We start from the raw sequence: 15205 nt of genomic DNA, 5'->3' as shown, positions 1-15205 counted from the left end.
ACGCTGGAGGTTCCACTGCAGCACAGCCTGTATGCAAGGTCATCCGCAAAAGGGGCCGATCTGTAGCTTTGACAGTTACGTGCTAATTATTGGAAATCATCAGTGCTCCAAAGGAGCCTTTAAACCAAGCAGTCACTGTCTTATCCTCCACCCCCTTCCAATCTCCCTATGGTTTTCTGGAGAGAGACTAATATAACAGCAAGGAGGGAAGCTTAGCGCACACAATGCGCTAATTTAAACGTCAACTTGTCCTGCCATATACTTTGGAAGTGGAGCATAGGCGCATTAAGGGAGTTAGAGGTTACGTAGAGAGACCACCAAATGGTCTCATTGTAAGACTTGGTCTGGTAATCGTGTTCCTGTGAATTGCCCTTGTTGGTTTTATTCTTGGCTAATTATGTTGTCAGTCTTATTCAGCCAATCGCCCCGCACGGAGCCGTCTTAATCGTTGCTCCTTTAAAATCCCTGTTGAACTAAAGTGTGTGCCTGCTGCCGGGTAAAGTTGTACTCTGCTGGGAACCGAAGCAACATGGATCGTCGTGTTTCCTCGCTAAATGCGGTTCATTTGCATTCATGCACCATTAGCGTTTTATGTTCTGTACCTCACCTGTCCCCTATGGCTGATAAGGTGAAACGTGCTAAAATTGAGGAGTTGTGGAAATATAACATTACCTCACACTTGTCAGTACCTAATTCGTAGCTGTTTCTTGTAATTATTAACATATTTTTTAAAAAGCAAAGCTTACATACTGAAATGCACATCTTGAGCCAACATGCCAGCTTGGTGACAGTGTTTGCGATGCCCCGCTGATCGGCACGGTAGGGATCTGGAGACCTTTTGTTCTACACTTCTTGACATCTGATCAAGGGGATTAAAGATTCCCTCCCATCAAACCCATCTGCGCGTTCACTCTCCAGTCTCGTCCTCCGATGAGATCCTGATGGTTGGCAGCGATTGCGGTGGCTCACCGCATTCTCACATGGGAGAGCAACAAAGAGATTCAGTAGCGTTATATTCTCCAGATTACTCTTGGCTTCTAGTTCTCCTTTCAAAGCCATTATTTGTAGGACAGTTCATTGCTTTCATCTCAACCATACTGGAATTGTTGCGCTGTGTCGGAGTAGTTGCGCCAGAGGGGATGAAGAGACGTGTTGGATTCTCATCACGATGCATCGCTTCAAGTGCGTGGAGTGACTGAGCGGGACATAAGGAGAGAAATATCAGTCTCCGCATGACTATGAATGCTGCTGCTTAGTGATGTCAGATGGGGCTTTGGAACACCGATATGCCAAATGTCCTGTCATGCTATCCAGACGTCCATTGACGTGTTCTCTCATCAGTGAACCATAGCTGCTTCACTAAAAGAGTGAACTTTGCATGTGATACGTAATAGCCATGTGATCTAACACAGGCTGTTATCCAGCGCATAAGCTCAACACTAAAACGGAGAGGTTCAACTGAAATGTATACTTCTGCCGACGTTACTCTAAATATTTTATGCACAATGCATAACGGATAGCTTAGCAGGTGGTTGACGCTTTGATCTTTGCCTATCTCTGGCTGTGAAATTTAAATGATTGGTTTTCATCCAACTCGTGCGTTCCTGACACTTTCAGCTTATTGCAGCTTTGATCCAGTCATCAATCTGCGTTACCAAGGGCAAACGGAAAACCCCTAACAAACATAATGGTGCGATTTCCTTTCACATAGTTCCACTGTTTTAATAGTAGGGACTCGGGCTATTTATACTAATTTAGTCATGTTGAGGCTAAACTGCCATAACCTCTCCAGTGCGCAGTCCTACCACCCCTTCACTGCTTTTTTCCACCACGTGTATTGAATTCCTATAGGCTAATCCACTTCCATTTTCCTCTACCTAATCCTGTGATGTAGCGGAATGCTAAGCACACTCATGTCAGCCTTGCATTATGCAGCGGTTCTCCCGGTTCCCTCACTCTCATCCACACCGTGGGGATTAGATGAGAGCAAAATGTTATAGCCTGAGCCCTGAACCAATACTAGCCTGTCTCATACAAATAAGTGCAGCTTGCTTGTACAGTTCAGCATATGAGGTCTCACTTTATCCTGGGGCTGGAATAAAGCAGTGGTAGGTAGACTTGTGAAGCCAGGCAATTATCAGTAAATAACCAGCAGAAGATCTCCATTAGCGTTTGTTAGCATGTGGGACATGTGACGCTGTTGTCAGGAGTCTTTTATCGGAGTGGAGTGTGGCTTTGCAGTGACTCAGACTACAGTTTTTTCTGTCTGATATGCTTTATGTTAACCAGGCTTTTGGATTAAACCCCAACCAGAGCTTTTTAATGAAAAGTGTGTCGCAGAGGCCTAGCTTAGCCATGTGTTTCTGATGTGGGTAAATGGAGTGGAGGAGTTGTGCTGTTGTACTATCTTGGTGTAATGGGTATCATTAGTCAATTCTGTTTGACTTGTAACTGTTTAAAAACAGTCATTTTTTATTTGAAATTTATTTCATTTATATTTTTTCACTACAAGAGAAAACTAAATATAACATACAAAAATATGTATATTAAAAAGTACTCAGCTCTAACACTGTTGAAACTAAACTAAAGTGTAATATATAGTCCTGTGTAGAATAAACGCTGTAGGTTATGCATAGCTCTGTGTAGCCTGACCCACAAAAAAGATTTCTTAATGTCTAGTGTTATATCAGGGCCATTTTATGATTAATTGATATAAATTTCTTACATACTGTCCCTTTAAATAATACACTGTATGATTTTATGCTTTAGAATGTAGTGAAGTAATTTTTTTCCCAATACAAACACGCTAATAAAGCACAGATGCTTGGAAAATTTAACTAATGTAACTAAGTATTGTCCACCTCTGCTATCAAGTCCAATTAAATTAAATTTAAGCTGATAATAGTCAGTTTTACTGGCATTTTCGCAGCAGTTGCTATGAAAACCAGCCATTTTGTTAAACGTTTCCCACTCAACAGGGCGAGTTCCAGCATGGTCACGTGGAAAAGTGACGTCAATGCATACCCTCTATTACAGTTGCAGTGAAATTGACTTCATAAAGTTTTTATTCTACTACATTGACTATTACACCAAAAGGTAAGATATTTAGGCAAATATCGCTTGAGTAGGAGTGTGATATAGCTCTATATCATCTATATTATCTCGGCCTACGGAGTCGTGCCTTTGGCCTAATCACGGCTGTGATGATATAGAGCTTTATCACATGACTCCGAGAGCGATTTTACTTTTATACAACAGTTCGACGGCACACGAAAACAACAACGGAGTTATTTAATAAGCCTCTTTGTTGTTACTTTTTTCCACCACGGATTTTAAGGCCAGGATGACAGGTAACACTTCCGGCTGTTTTGAATCTCATAATAACTAAGTAGACGGAATAGCCGTTTCTTAATATTACTTGGTCACAAAGTGTAGTTTTAAGATTAGTTCAGTTGAGAATATATATGTATAATATTCAAATCCGCAGTCGATTAGTAAAGATAGCGCCTATTTGAACATTTGCTTGGAAATATTTGGACGAGACCCGTACGCACCAACGTCAGTGTTCACTCCCTGCTGACCCCAGCCTAATCTGGGCTACATCTATGACAGGGATTCCCTGGCTCTTATGTAGGCCTATCTGTGTTTGATGGTCAAAAATGAGATCAAACCAGCAGTATTTGGTGTCATGAAACTAATACTTGTTTTCTTATTCATATTCAGTGTATTTTGTGTTGTTATGGTTTTGGTGGGAGGTAAAAGTAAATAAAACTATATTTATATACTATTGATGTCCATTTCATCTTAACGCGGTACGAGCACTCGCTTTAATCCTGGACTTTGTTCTTGTCAGTACTACATAAAACAGAATAATAAGTGTTTTATTTTGTAACCATTTTTTTTTAGTCAGAGAGATGTTTCTGCTTATAAATATCAGTGATGATATCTCACAACGTGTTTTAATAGTCATGTCACGCGAAAATAAACGGGGAGGAGAAACGCGTAAACAGATCAGTCCAGAGAAATTGAATGTTGTCATTGCTTTATTCCAAGTGTTTTTTATTCGTTACATCCCCAAAAGTTTACATCCAAGAGAGCTGATCTTCGACGGGTTTATGGATAATCACTTCCGATTGGGATTCACAGCCTGATTTACGAGCAAGGAAACTGAGACACAACACAGAAAGTGTTTAACAACACCGCGTTTGAGTGTGTGTGTCACGTGTATAAAGAAGCTCTACTTTTCAATTCTAAAATGACCAGTAGATGGCGGCGAAATGATACTAACGGTGAAGCGGTTACTGTGGCGTTATCAGTAGAATATCGCATAGCTGGGAAGAGCTCTTAGCCAATCAGATTCGAGAACCAGAGAACTGTTGTATAATAGAATACACAAACTAGATTCACTGTTTAGAGATATGCAAAACGCAGTGTGTTGAGGACATCTGCTGGTTATAGCCGCTGTAAATGCAACAAGAACAGCATATTTATACATTTCATGACATGTGAACAATTTATTAAAGGAAATATTAGTTAATGCTATTGAGGGTAAATGATTTGCGCGAGTACTGGAAGATGGTCTCTTTATGAGTCATAAGTAGAGAAGACAAGCAGAGACTCGCACGATTAATTGTTAATTCTGGGAGGGAGTGTACGAGTCCCTTTGTGTCACGCTCATCACATCTGATATGCATTAAATACGGCAAGGTAGAAGAAAGATTTCATTGCTGTCACAGAATGTGAGCACAACACACAAATGCTTCACTTTGCTATTATTGCTCTAAGGATTCTGACATTGCTAATTTGTGGCAGTTCAGTTCCCAAACTCCCTCAACTTATCATTAATTAGTTGATTGGATGGTTTGTTTTATTTCCCTGCATGTGGGTTATTAGACTTGCAGTTGGTTAGCAAAATAATGATTTATTACACTGACCAACCAAAAAAGCTAAAAGTATTTGCTATTTTTGGGGAATAGTGTGTATATGAAAATAATCTTAACCCTCAATCGCTCCTCGTTTTCTGTTTACACTTCTGGCCCTTGGGGTCTATATTACCCCAAAGTTGAAAGCATAATTGTAAGAAAAATATACATTTTCAATAATACAAATAATATATCTTTTTTTTGTTGACTTCAAATCTCTCAAAACACAGCTTTAATGTATAGATGAGAAGTACTGTTGTACCTGTTTACCACTAAATTCCTCAACTACACCATTGGCTGGCCTGAAAAAGATCAAATGTTTATGAAAATTCACATAAATTATGATCTAAATTTGATTTAAATTGTTTTTAGATATTGATAGGTGTTAGGTGTTGAATTCAGCCATCGGTTTTTAGAAAAAAACATACAATAATTACTGTTTAGGAATTAAATCATTTCCACCAGCAGATGCCCATAAAGACCCATTAATTTTACTGGATATGGACAACTGCTCAAATCACTACTTTAGTGATAAATTTTGTGAATTTATGTTTATATAAACATTAGAAAGGAGATTAAAAATAAATATTATTTCAAATAGTAATTTTTTTTTATAGTTTTTGATGGATTTTGAAATGTCTGTTTTTACAAAATGCCATAGAAATTTGACTGAGTGTAAGTGTGTGTGTGTCTGTGCGCACGTGTTTGTGTGAGCATGTGTTTTTTGCATTGCATTTGTGCAGAAGTACCAAGCCTTCATTTCTGTGTCAAAATTTTCTAATTTATGCTGGATTTATTGATATTTATTTTTTGACAAATGGAAAAATTTATAATTTTTATGCTCTTCCCATTCACTCTTAATTGGGGTCATGTTGACCCCAAGGGACAGATTACATACCATTAGAACAACCGAATCAAGCCCAGTTTTTTTGTGTATGTAAAGATAGATTATTTAGGAAAAGTCACAAAGTTTTATATCTCTGAGATGAAGGGAACCTTTTTTTGCACTGTAAAACCTAAAAGTTAACTCAACTCAAACCATTTAAGTAAACCAATTGCATTAGTTTTAAAACACATACATTTGAGTGCTGTGAACTTAAACAAATTGAGTAATATGCAGTTATGCACTTATATTTAAGTTCACACTACTTAAACATAAGTGCATAATTGCACATGACTCAAGTTCACAGTACTTAAATTTTGTGTTTTAAAACAACCGATTTACTTAAATGGTTTGAGTTAAGTTAACTGTTAGGTTTTACAGTGTGTAACCAATATAATGCCGTTTGGGGTCATATAGACCCCAAGGGCCGTTTGAGGGTTAAACAGGGACCCATCAGACTGTTCAGACACTGTAGAACAAGAATAGCTGATATGGGTTTTTTCATATGAGCTCGAAGGCATATGAAAAAATACACTCACCACCTGGAGCCTGGCATATGGCCCGTCACCCAGAAAGGTGGGATGGATACCATGTAGAGCACTGGGTCACTGTGGCCAGCAGCTGTGTGGCGCCCTCTTCCTTCATCAACAAATCTCTGTTTAATTAGCTCGCCCGGTGCTCTTTCCCCGGATGAGCACCCAAACACTCATCTTCCTTTAGATCTGTCCTGAAATACCTGCTGGTGCGTCTCTCGTGGGATCTCCGGTATTGCACCTGTATTTGAGCAAGAGAATTAGAGGATCAAGGCATCATGATGCTAATTGAATGGCCTTTCAAATTATCTAGCGCTTTAGAGGTAGTGATAAGTTGCTGATTATATGGGCGATTAGTTTGATTTTTGTTTTTTAAGCATCATTGATTTTTTCCGTCATTAAACACACATGTGTGACCTTATAACTGTGAAAAGCCAACTATATAGTCAGAATTTTGTGATTTAGTGACGGTTTTCGCGACAGGGCTTATCCTAGTCCCAGACTACAATGCATGTTTGAGCTGCCTTAATTTAAAAACACCTGGCACTGACATATCTTAATATACATCAGTGCCATTGTTTTGCTGTTGTTTTTTGCAACCTTGATATCTTTAATATTAAAGGAATATTCCATTTTCTTAAAAGAAAAATCCAGATAATTGACTCACCACCATGTCATCCAAAATGTTGATGTCTTTTTTTGTTCAGTCGAGAAGAATTATGTTTTTTGAGGAAAACATTGCAGGATTTTTCTCACTTTAATGGACTTTAATAGACACCAACAATTAACACTTAACTCAACACAACAGTTTTTTTCAACGGAGTTTCAAGGGATTATAAACAATCCCAAACGAGGCATAAGGGTCTTATCTAGCAAAACGATTGTCATTTTTGACAATAAAAATAACAAATATACACTTTTAAAGCACAACTTCTCGTCTAGATCCGGTCATGATGCGCCAGCGTGACCCCACGCAATACGTCATGACGTCAAGAGGTCACAGAGGACTAACGCGAAACTTTGTGTCAGTTTATTGTTTACAATGGTCCGCAAATGTGCGTTTTATATATGTAACACGTGACCTCCCTACGTCACTACGCATTTACGTTAGGTCGCGCCGGACCGGATCTAGACGAGAAGTTGTGCTTTAAAAGTGTATATTTGTTATTTTTATTGTCAAAAATGACAATCGTTTTGCTAGATAAGACCCTTATGCCTCGTTTGGGATCGTTTATAGTCTTTTGAAACTCCGTTGAAAAAAACTGTTATGTGTTGAGTTAAGTGTTAATTGTTGGTGTCTATTAAAGTCCATTAAAATTAGAAAAATCCTGCAATGTTTTCCTCAAAAAACATAATTTCTTCTCGACTGAACAAAGAAAGACATCAACATTTTGGATGACATGGTGGTGAGTAAATTATCTGGATTTTTCTTTTAAGAAAATGGAATATTCCTTTAACTGAGTAAGGTCATGTATACTGTATGACAGTAGGTGCATCAAAAACTGCTTTCAGTACAGACTTCTAGAAACTAGCATCTAGTACAGTGTATTACCACTACATTCAGACAGGAGTCTTGCGTGGTGTCTTTTGAGAACCCAGAGACAAATGCGTTGCCGAGGAATCATGTACCGTGTGCCTTAAACCCCGGAGGCAATGGCTGAAGCTGATATTCAGGCAAATGCACTTGCTATTCATCAGAGGATGGTCAAAGACAAAGCAATCTCCACCTGTGAAGATTGCCTGTGCTTTTCACTGAGCAGCAGCGTTCTCAAGTGACTCAAAGCCACGGTCTGTCCTTTCCTTACACCAGCCAAACTCTGCTGCCTGCAGGCTGCCATATGTGCTTCTGCCATGACTGGCATATAATTACAAATTAGACATTTTCTGTCACTGCAGATGGACGAATGATATCAAAATGAAGGATAAGTGATATAAATGTGGGAGATGAGGGAACTTGCCGTGCCCAATGAGCTTGAATAACCGAGGATGAAAAGAAGGGAATGATTTGGAGAAGGAAGGGGTAAGAAGAGTAGAAGGGAGATGCAGACCCCTATGTGGAATTGAATATCATCATTTCGCCAGCATTATTTTTAGACCTGTTTGCATTTAGGCTTTCAAAGAGAGGGGGAAATTGAAAATGGCTGATTGAAATAGCTAGTGATTGATGCCCGGTTTCCACTGGGGGCAACATGAAAGATATTCAGCACTCGCAACCTCCAATAGATAGCAACTTCCCCCACGTTTCCTAATTAAATTAGATGTGCCTACTGTCATCTCTGCCAGCCTTCGTTCTTCTTAAATATAAACATTTCAAAACAGAGGCTGTTTGTGGTGTGTTAACATGCTGTAATATCACGCAACATTACAGTCTTCATAAATATGCCACCCACCACTTGAACTGAGCCACATTGATCATTCTCAGCCTTTTCTTTTTCACTGTCTCTGTAATTACACCATTTATGTAAAACAATATATTACAGTATATATACTCACCTAAAGGATTATTAGGAACACCTGTTCAATTTCTCATTAATGCAATTATCTTATCAACCAATCACATGGCAGTTGCTTCAGTGCATTAGACAATCTCCTGAACTGAATTTCAGAATGGGAAAGAAAGGTGATTTAAGCAATTTTGAGCGTGGCATGGTTGTTGGTGCCAAACGGGCCGGTCTGAATATTTCACAATCTGCTCAGTTACTGGGTTTTTCACGCACAACCATTTCTAGGGTTTACAAAGAATGGTGTGAAAGGAGAATGGGCCGACTGATTCAAGCTGATAAAAGAGCAACTTTGACTGAAATAACCACTTGTTAGGACCCAGGTATGCAGCAAAGCATTTGTGAAGCCACAACATGCACAACCTTGAGGCGGATGGGCTACAACAGCAGAAACCCCCACCGGGTACCACTCATCTCCACTACAAATAGGAAAAAGAGGCTACAATTTGCACAAGCTCACAAAAATTGTTGAAGTTGAAGACTGGAAAAATGTTGCCTTGTCTGATGAGTCTCAATTTCTGTTGAGACATTCAGATGGTAGAGTCAGAATTTTGGCGTAAACAGAAAAAGAACATGGATCCATCATGCCTTGTTACCACTGTGCAGGCTGGTGGTGTAATGGTGTGGGGGATGTTTTCTTTGGCACACTTTAGGCCCCTTAGTGCCAATTGGGCATTGTTTAAATGCTATGGTCTACCTGAGCATTGTTTCTGACCATGTCCATCACTTTATGACCACCATGTACTCATCCTCTAATAGCTACTTCCAGCAGGATAATGCACCATGTCACAAAGCTCAAATCATTTTAATTGTTTTTTTGAACATGACAATGAGTTCACTGTACTGAAATGGCCCCCACAGTCACCAAATCTCAACCCAATAGAGCATCTTTGGGATGTGGTGGAACGGGAGCTTCTTGCTCTGGATATGCATCCCACAAATCTCCATCAACTGCAAGATGCTATCCTATCAATATGGGCCAACATTTCTAAAGAATGCTTTCAGCATTAAATGTCCCTTTAGGCTTTTGACTGAAATAACATTAAAATCAAGTTTGTGTGTTTCATACATGCAAAATGTAACATGCTTGTGTTTTTTTTGTGCTATTTTTAATTTAAACGTGTTGTAGTTGTGTTACTGTGCTCAATAACAACATGCTATATAAATATAATACAACATATGCTACGATAATATCGTATACTTTGTGTGACTGCAGTCTCACGCATTGTGTGTGTGTCCGGAGAGACGGGGGCATACACAAATATACTTGTTTTCTGGAGTTTTTAACTATTAATTTATAGAAAACTTGTTTAATATATGAAGTTGTTATATATATATATACATAAATAAGGTTTAAATTTGATTTTTTTTCTTCCTTTGTAGCTTGAGGCTGCTCTTCATAATCCTGTCCAGTGTGCTTTACTTGGATTCTCAGCTGCAAGCACTTCACTTCCTCAAGGCTACCTTTGGGTAAGTCAAAACACTGACGCATATGACAGGCCTGTACAATTTTTTATATGCACACATTGAAACGTTGATCGTTGGTGACACATTATATCTAAAAGCCTGCGATTTTTATTTATACTTGCAAGCACAACCTTACAACCTTGAAGTGTGTCAGGTAAACCGTGTTATATTGTGTGATTATCCTAAACTGTTTATGCAACACATGATATGCACACCTAGATGTTTGCTTGTTGGCCAGATTCATTTTTAAAAGGTACCATTCATGTTTCAAGTGTAAAAAACGCAGTATTTTTTTTACGCAATTTATATCTCTATAGCACTGTTTTCACTGTCATAAAAACGTGCTGATGTCTTCCTTGTTCTATGAAGTCCCTTCTTCAGAAATACGTATCGAGTTCTGATTGTGTAGCTTGTTTAGTGTGTTGTGATTCGAACGGCAGGTTAGCTTAGCAGTGCCATTTGAGCTTAGCTGGCGACTGACGTATTTCTGTGGCCGGAGTTTAGTCAAAAACTCTTTTATTGATGTCATTCAATCTGGAGGGAGAGGGCTGTAGTCCAAACCGGCCGTTCGCTGTAGGCTTTGAAAGGCGAATTCTGTTAAAGAAAGTATATCGCCTGGCAGTGAACTTTGAGCTTTATCATTTTGCAGGTATTATTTATGCAACATTACACACTAAAGTTTGAAAAATGGGATCAGGAAGAGCGTGACCTTTAATGGCATATTAAAAATATGAGCATGTGCTTACATTTTAACATTTTATTGTTTGTTTTAATAAAGATTATAAGTGCGCACACTTGTTATGTTTTCGTTTCATTTAGCCTCATTAAACCACATTTCTGACATTCAGGTCTTTAAGCATTGTTGAAAACATTTAATTTATCCAGTGTTAGTAATATGCATTCCACTCCTCTGCAAAATGAAACATGTTTTTATAAAAAGCCCTGTGAAATCACCTTTGAAAGTTTCACACACTCATCTCATTCTCTTCCCTCCTCTGGTGTGGTGGGCAATTTATCACATAATCCCCCAAAGCAGGGGGATAAATCCAATTCGAGCCCAGGTTAGACACAAAAGGACGCCCTTGCCTGTGTCTTTGGGTTAATTGTTTTTGGAGGTATTCTAAAGAGCACTGAGGGTGGACTTGAATGGATTTAAAAGATACAGCGAGACAGTCAGTGGGATATAATATCTGTTTGGATTAGGCCTCCTTGCTAAACAAAATCCTTGATATTGCGTATTCTTAATGTGTTTGTGTCAAAATCTAATCTTGAATCCAAATCTCACTCCAAAGTCAGTGTAGAGTCGGCTTAAACTGGAGGGGTCATTTATTTTTTAATAACATCATTAATTTCAGTTCAACAGTTGCTGGTGGATCTCATTAAATGTGCTAATATCTGCTATTATGCAACATATATTTTCTGAGCTGTGAAGGTTTTTAAATGCATGTAAGCTTGTTTAGATGCATACTAGAGCATTAAATGTAATCAAACAGGGTCCAATAATGATGAGCTTATAGAAGATTTAGTCTCAGCTACAGACACCCACATCATCATGCATATTTCACATAAATCTGGAAAACACTTGTAGAAATGACAAGCTCCAATCAGATTGTTGAATCAGTAAATAGCTTTTAAACAAGCTCTGATTTAGTGAAAGAAGTAATCATCTTCCTAAGTTTCCCAGTTTAGTGACATTAAAGCAGCAATCTGTAACTGTTTTTGTGTTAGAGTGCACATATTTCGTTGCTAAAAACAATATTATTTTGTGTATTTGGTATAATACAATGTGTTTGTGTGGTTTATGGTTCAAAAACACATTATTTTATACATATCATACATTTTTGTAGCTCCAGATATCCCTGCCCTCCTCAAACGCTTTGATTTTGTACCAAGCTCATCGATCTATAAAGCCCTGTGTCCCTGATTGGCCAGCTAATCTGAACGTTGTGATTGGTCTGAATATCTCTGACGTCAGCTGGAAATGTGACGCTGCTTAACATGTTTGAATGATTGGGTCACAATGCAATGCTATCAGGAGTTAATTTACAGGCTGTGAGGAATTATGATTATGTCGGCTTGTCTACATCTACAATTCCAGGAAGTAAACTGTTGCCTACAATCCGTGTGTTTGTTGTAGTCCAAAAAAAGAGATTTACATTGAAGATGTTAACTCGCGTCATCGTTTACTTCTGGGTTTGTAAATTTTGCATATCGTTAACATGTACTAATACACACTTATACACCAAAGGAAATGTAAAATCGTGAATCGGACAATAGGTGCTCTTTAAAAATGAAAAGATCTTAGCAACTAGGGGAGAGTGGGGTTAGTTGTTACATAGGTAAGTTGTCACACTGTTCGTAACTCCAACACTAGAGGCTCTATCTCAAAAATGAAATAGTCAACTTTGTGTTCACATGTGGTCAAGATCGCTCTAGTTTGACATAATCACAATGTTTTTTTTTTTTGCTTAAAAAGTAAAACATTTGCACTTAAAATTGTATGCAATACAACTTTGTTAGGTATGAATTTTAAAAATTATCATTTTATACAAAATAGAGGAGACAATAACATTAACAACATCAGCACAACATTAGCACACATGTCAGTTTGGGGCAAGTTGTCTTAATGATTTTGGGGCAAATCGGCACATGCTTTTCACACTGGAAATAGTTAACCCCGGGTTATTCAAACCCCTAAATATTCTAAGCCTCATAATGAAATGAAGATATGAAAATGTAATGAATACAACATACAGTATTTGCCCAAGATTTTTTTCTTTCATTTGGTATGAGATTTATACCATTGTGATGTATGTTAGACAGTGTGAAAAGTTACTCCGCTCTCCCCTGGATACAAATATGTGTTGAAATCTGTCTCATTACCTTACCCCATTTTAAAGCGGGAAGCCTATAATAATGATTTATAAGTCACAATTTGTTGGAAGGTCAAGTATGTAAATTAACCTGCAATGTAGGGCTGTGCAATTAATCGTTTTTTTCGTATTAATCGTATTTAATCTTTTTGATTCAAACTATTAAAAAAAACATCGATGTAATCGATGTAAAACAATTATTGTGTGATTAAAATATGTATTGTGTGCTGCTGGAACGATGTACAGAGTAAGGCACTTCAAAGGCATCACTGCTTTGACACGTGTAGCCTATTGCAACACTTACTTAATAAAAAGGTTAAATAAAAGCATGTTTTCAAAGTCACTGAGTAACTGTGTAATAAAAACATGATTGTGATTTTACCCAAATAATCATGATTATGATTTCGCCCATAATCGTGTAGCCCTACTGCAGTGTTATATTTTGAACAGAAATGCGGATAGAGAGGCAAAAGTAACGGATTGCATCTTTACTGTGGGTTCACACCAGCCATGTTTGAGGCGTACAAATTCACATCTACGGCATCTAGTTTGCTGCTTGAACTTTTTGAATTTACTTGCTTCATTCGCGCGTGATATTCTAGTCATCGAGACATTCACGTGGAAATTTGCATCATGGGAGGGGCTTCTGTTATCACGTCACTACTAGAGCAAGCTCCTGATTGGTTAACGTGGCACGTTTTTCCGCTAAAGTTCACATTTTTACATTTGCACGTTTGCCGCAGCAACCCTCAATTTGCGCCATTTGCGCAAACTAGATGCGCGAATGAGGTGGAATTGCTACCGCGCCGTGCTAAACGCCTCATTTGCGTCGCCCTAAACACCTCATTCGCGCCGCAAGACCTCCAGACATGCGTCAACACGTCTTTACATTGACTTAGGGTGCGTCTCATTTCTCTATCTTACCCCTTCCCCTTACCCCTTCATCTCGGTTTTGCGCGTTCATGCAAGGGGAAGTGGTGTCTCAATTCTCAGTTTGATCAAGGGCTATGGCCAAGGCGTAGGGATACATAGCCCTTGAAACGAAGTGTGATAAGGACCACACTTGAAAGAGAGGGGTAAACGTTAACGTAGGAATATCTCAGGAGAGCCAGCATCAAGACGTTTTATTGACGAACGTCAAACTGTCAAGGAGTCGCACAAATGAAAGTAACGCTATTTTCTGCAGTTTAATTGAGATTATATTATGACACTCATGTTTTATGATACTTTTAATAAAATATTCAAGCGGTTTTAATTGTAATGTTTTTGTTTTGAATCGATAGTTAAGGCGCTAGCTAGCAGCTAAGTTATGCGCTATTTGTTGAGCTCCGCCCAGGCAATCGATACCACAACCTGAGACAACGGCATCTTCTTTGTTTGTCAACGCTTGTCTGTTTACGTAGCAGGCAGTTCGCGGCACGGGAACGTGACGCAAACGGTAATCAAGTGGTGTCTCATTTTTTAGACAAACGATCTGTCTTACCCCTTTCCCCTGTACTCGGTTTCGAGGGGCAAGGGGAAGACGAAGACAAAGGGGAAGGGGAAGACAGAGAAATTAGATTGGCCCTTAACATTGCAATCATTCGTGCTTGATGCCTCTACTGCGGCTGGTCTAAACGCAGCATTAAACATTAAAATTTTGATGCTTAAAGGCGGGGTGCACGATTTTTGAGAAACGCTTTGGAAAAGGGAGTCGGGGCATGTACCAGAACACACTTGTAGCCAATCAGCAGTAAGGGGCGTGTCTACTAACCCACATCGTTTCCTGGGTTGCATATGTGTGGGGCGGGTCTATCAAAAGAAGGTCCAGATTGTATTGGGGTAAGGGTGTGTTTGTTTAAGTGATTTAAAATGTCAGCATTGGCTTTCAGAGATCATGCACCTTGCCTTTAAAGATACTTAAAATTATTTTGAAGCACACAAGTAGCAAACAAACTTGATATTAATGAAAAAAAGCATTTCTGCCTTGTTTTCTGACTTTCTAATGCTTGTAAATGAGGTGTAGGACATACATCCTTGTTGCCAA

The 15205-nt window shown here is 38.7% G+C and overlaps 1 protein-coding gene across 4 annotated transcripts in view; it reads left to right on the top strand.

Annotated features, from left to right (window-relative positions):
- The window catches only part of arhgef10la (Rho guanine nucleotide exchange factor (GEF) 10-like a), a 161842-nt gene that overhangs the window by 106802 nt on the left and 39835 nt on the right, over positions 1-15205 (top strand). For all 4 annotated transcript variants that reach the window (XM_055183277.2, XM_055183279.2, XM_055183278.2 and 1 more), the window contains one exon: positions 10223-10309. In XM_055183277.2, coding sequence (XP_055039252.2) covers positions 10223-10309 — 87 coding nt within the window. The remainder of the gene's footprint in view (positions 1-10222; positions 10310-15205) is intronic.

Source organism: Misgurnus anguillicaudatus, chromosome 14 (assembly GCF_027580225.2).
Source record: "Misgurnus anguillicaudatus chromosome 14, ASM2758022v2, whole genome shotgun sequence".
Taxonomy (NCBI): Eukaryota; Metazoa; Chordata; class Actinopteri; order Cypriniformes; family Cobitidae; genus Misgurnus; species Misgurnus anguillicaudatus.
Note: the sequence above shows the minus strand (reverse complement) of the source record. Positions and strands in the feature narration are given on the sequence as shown.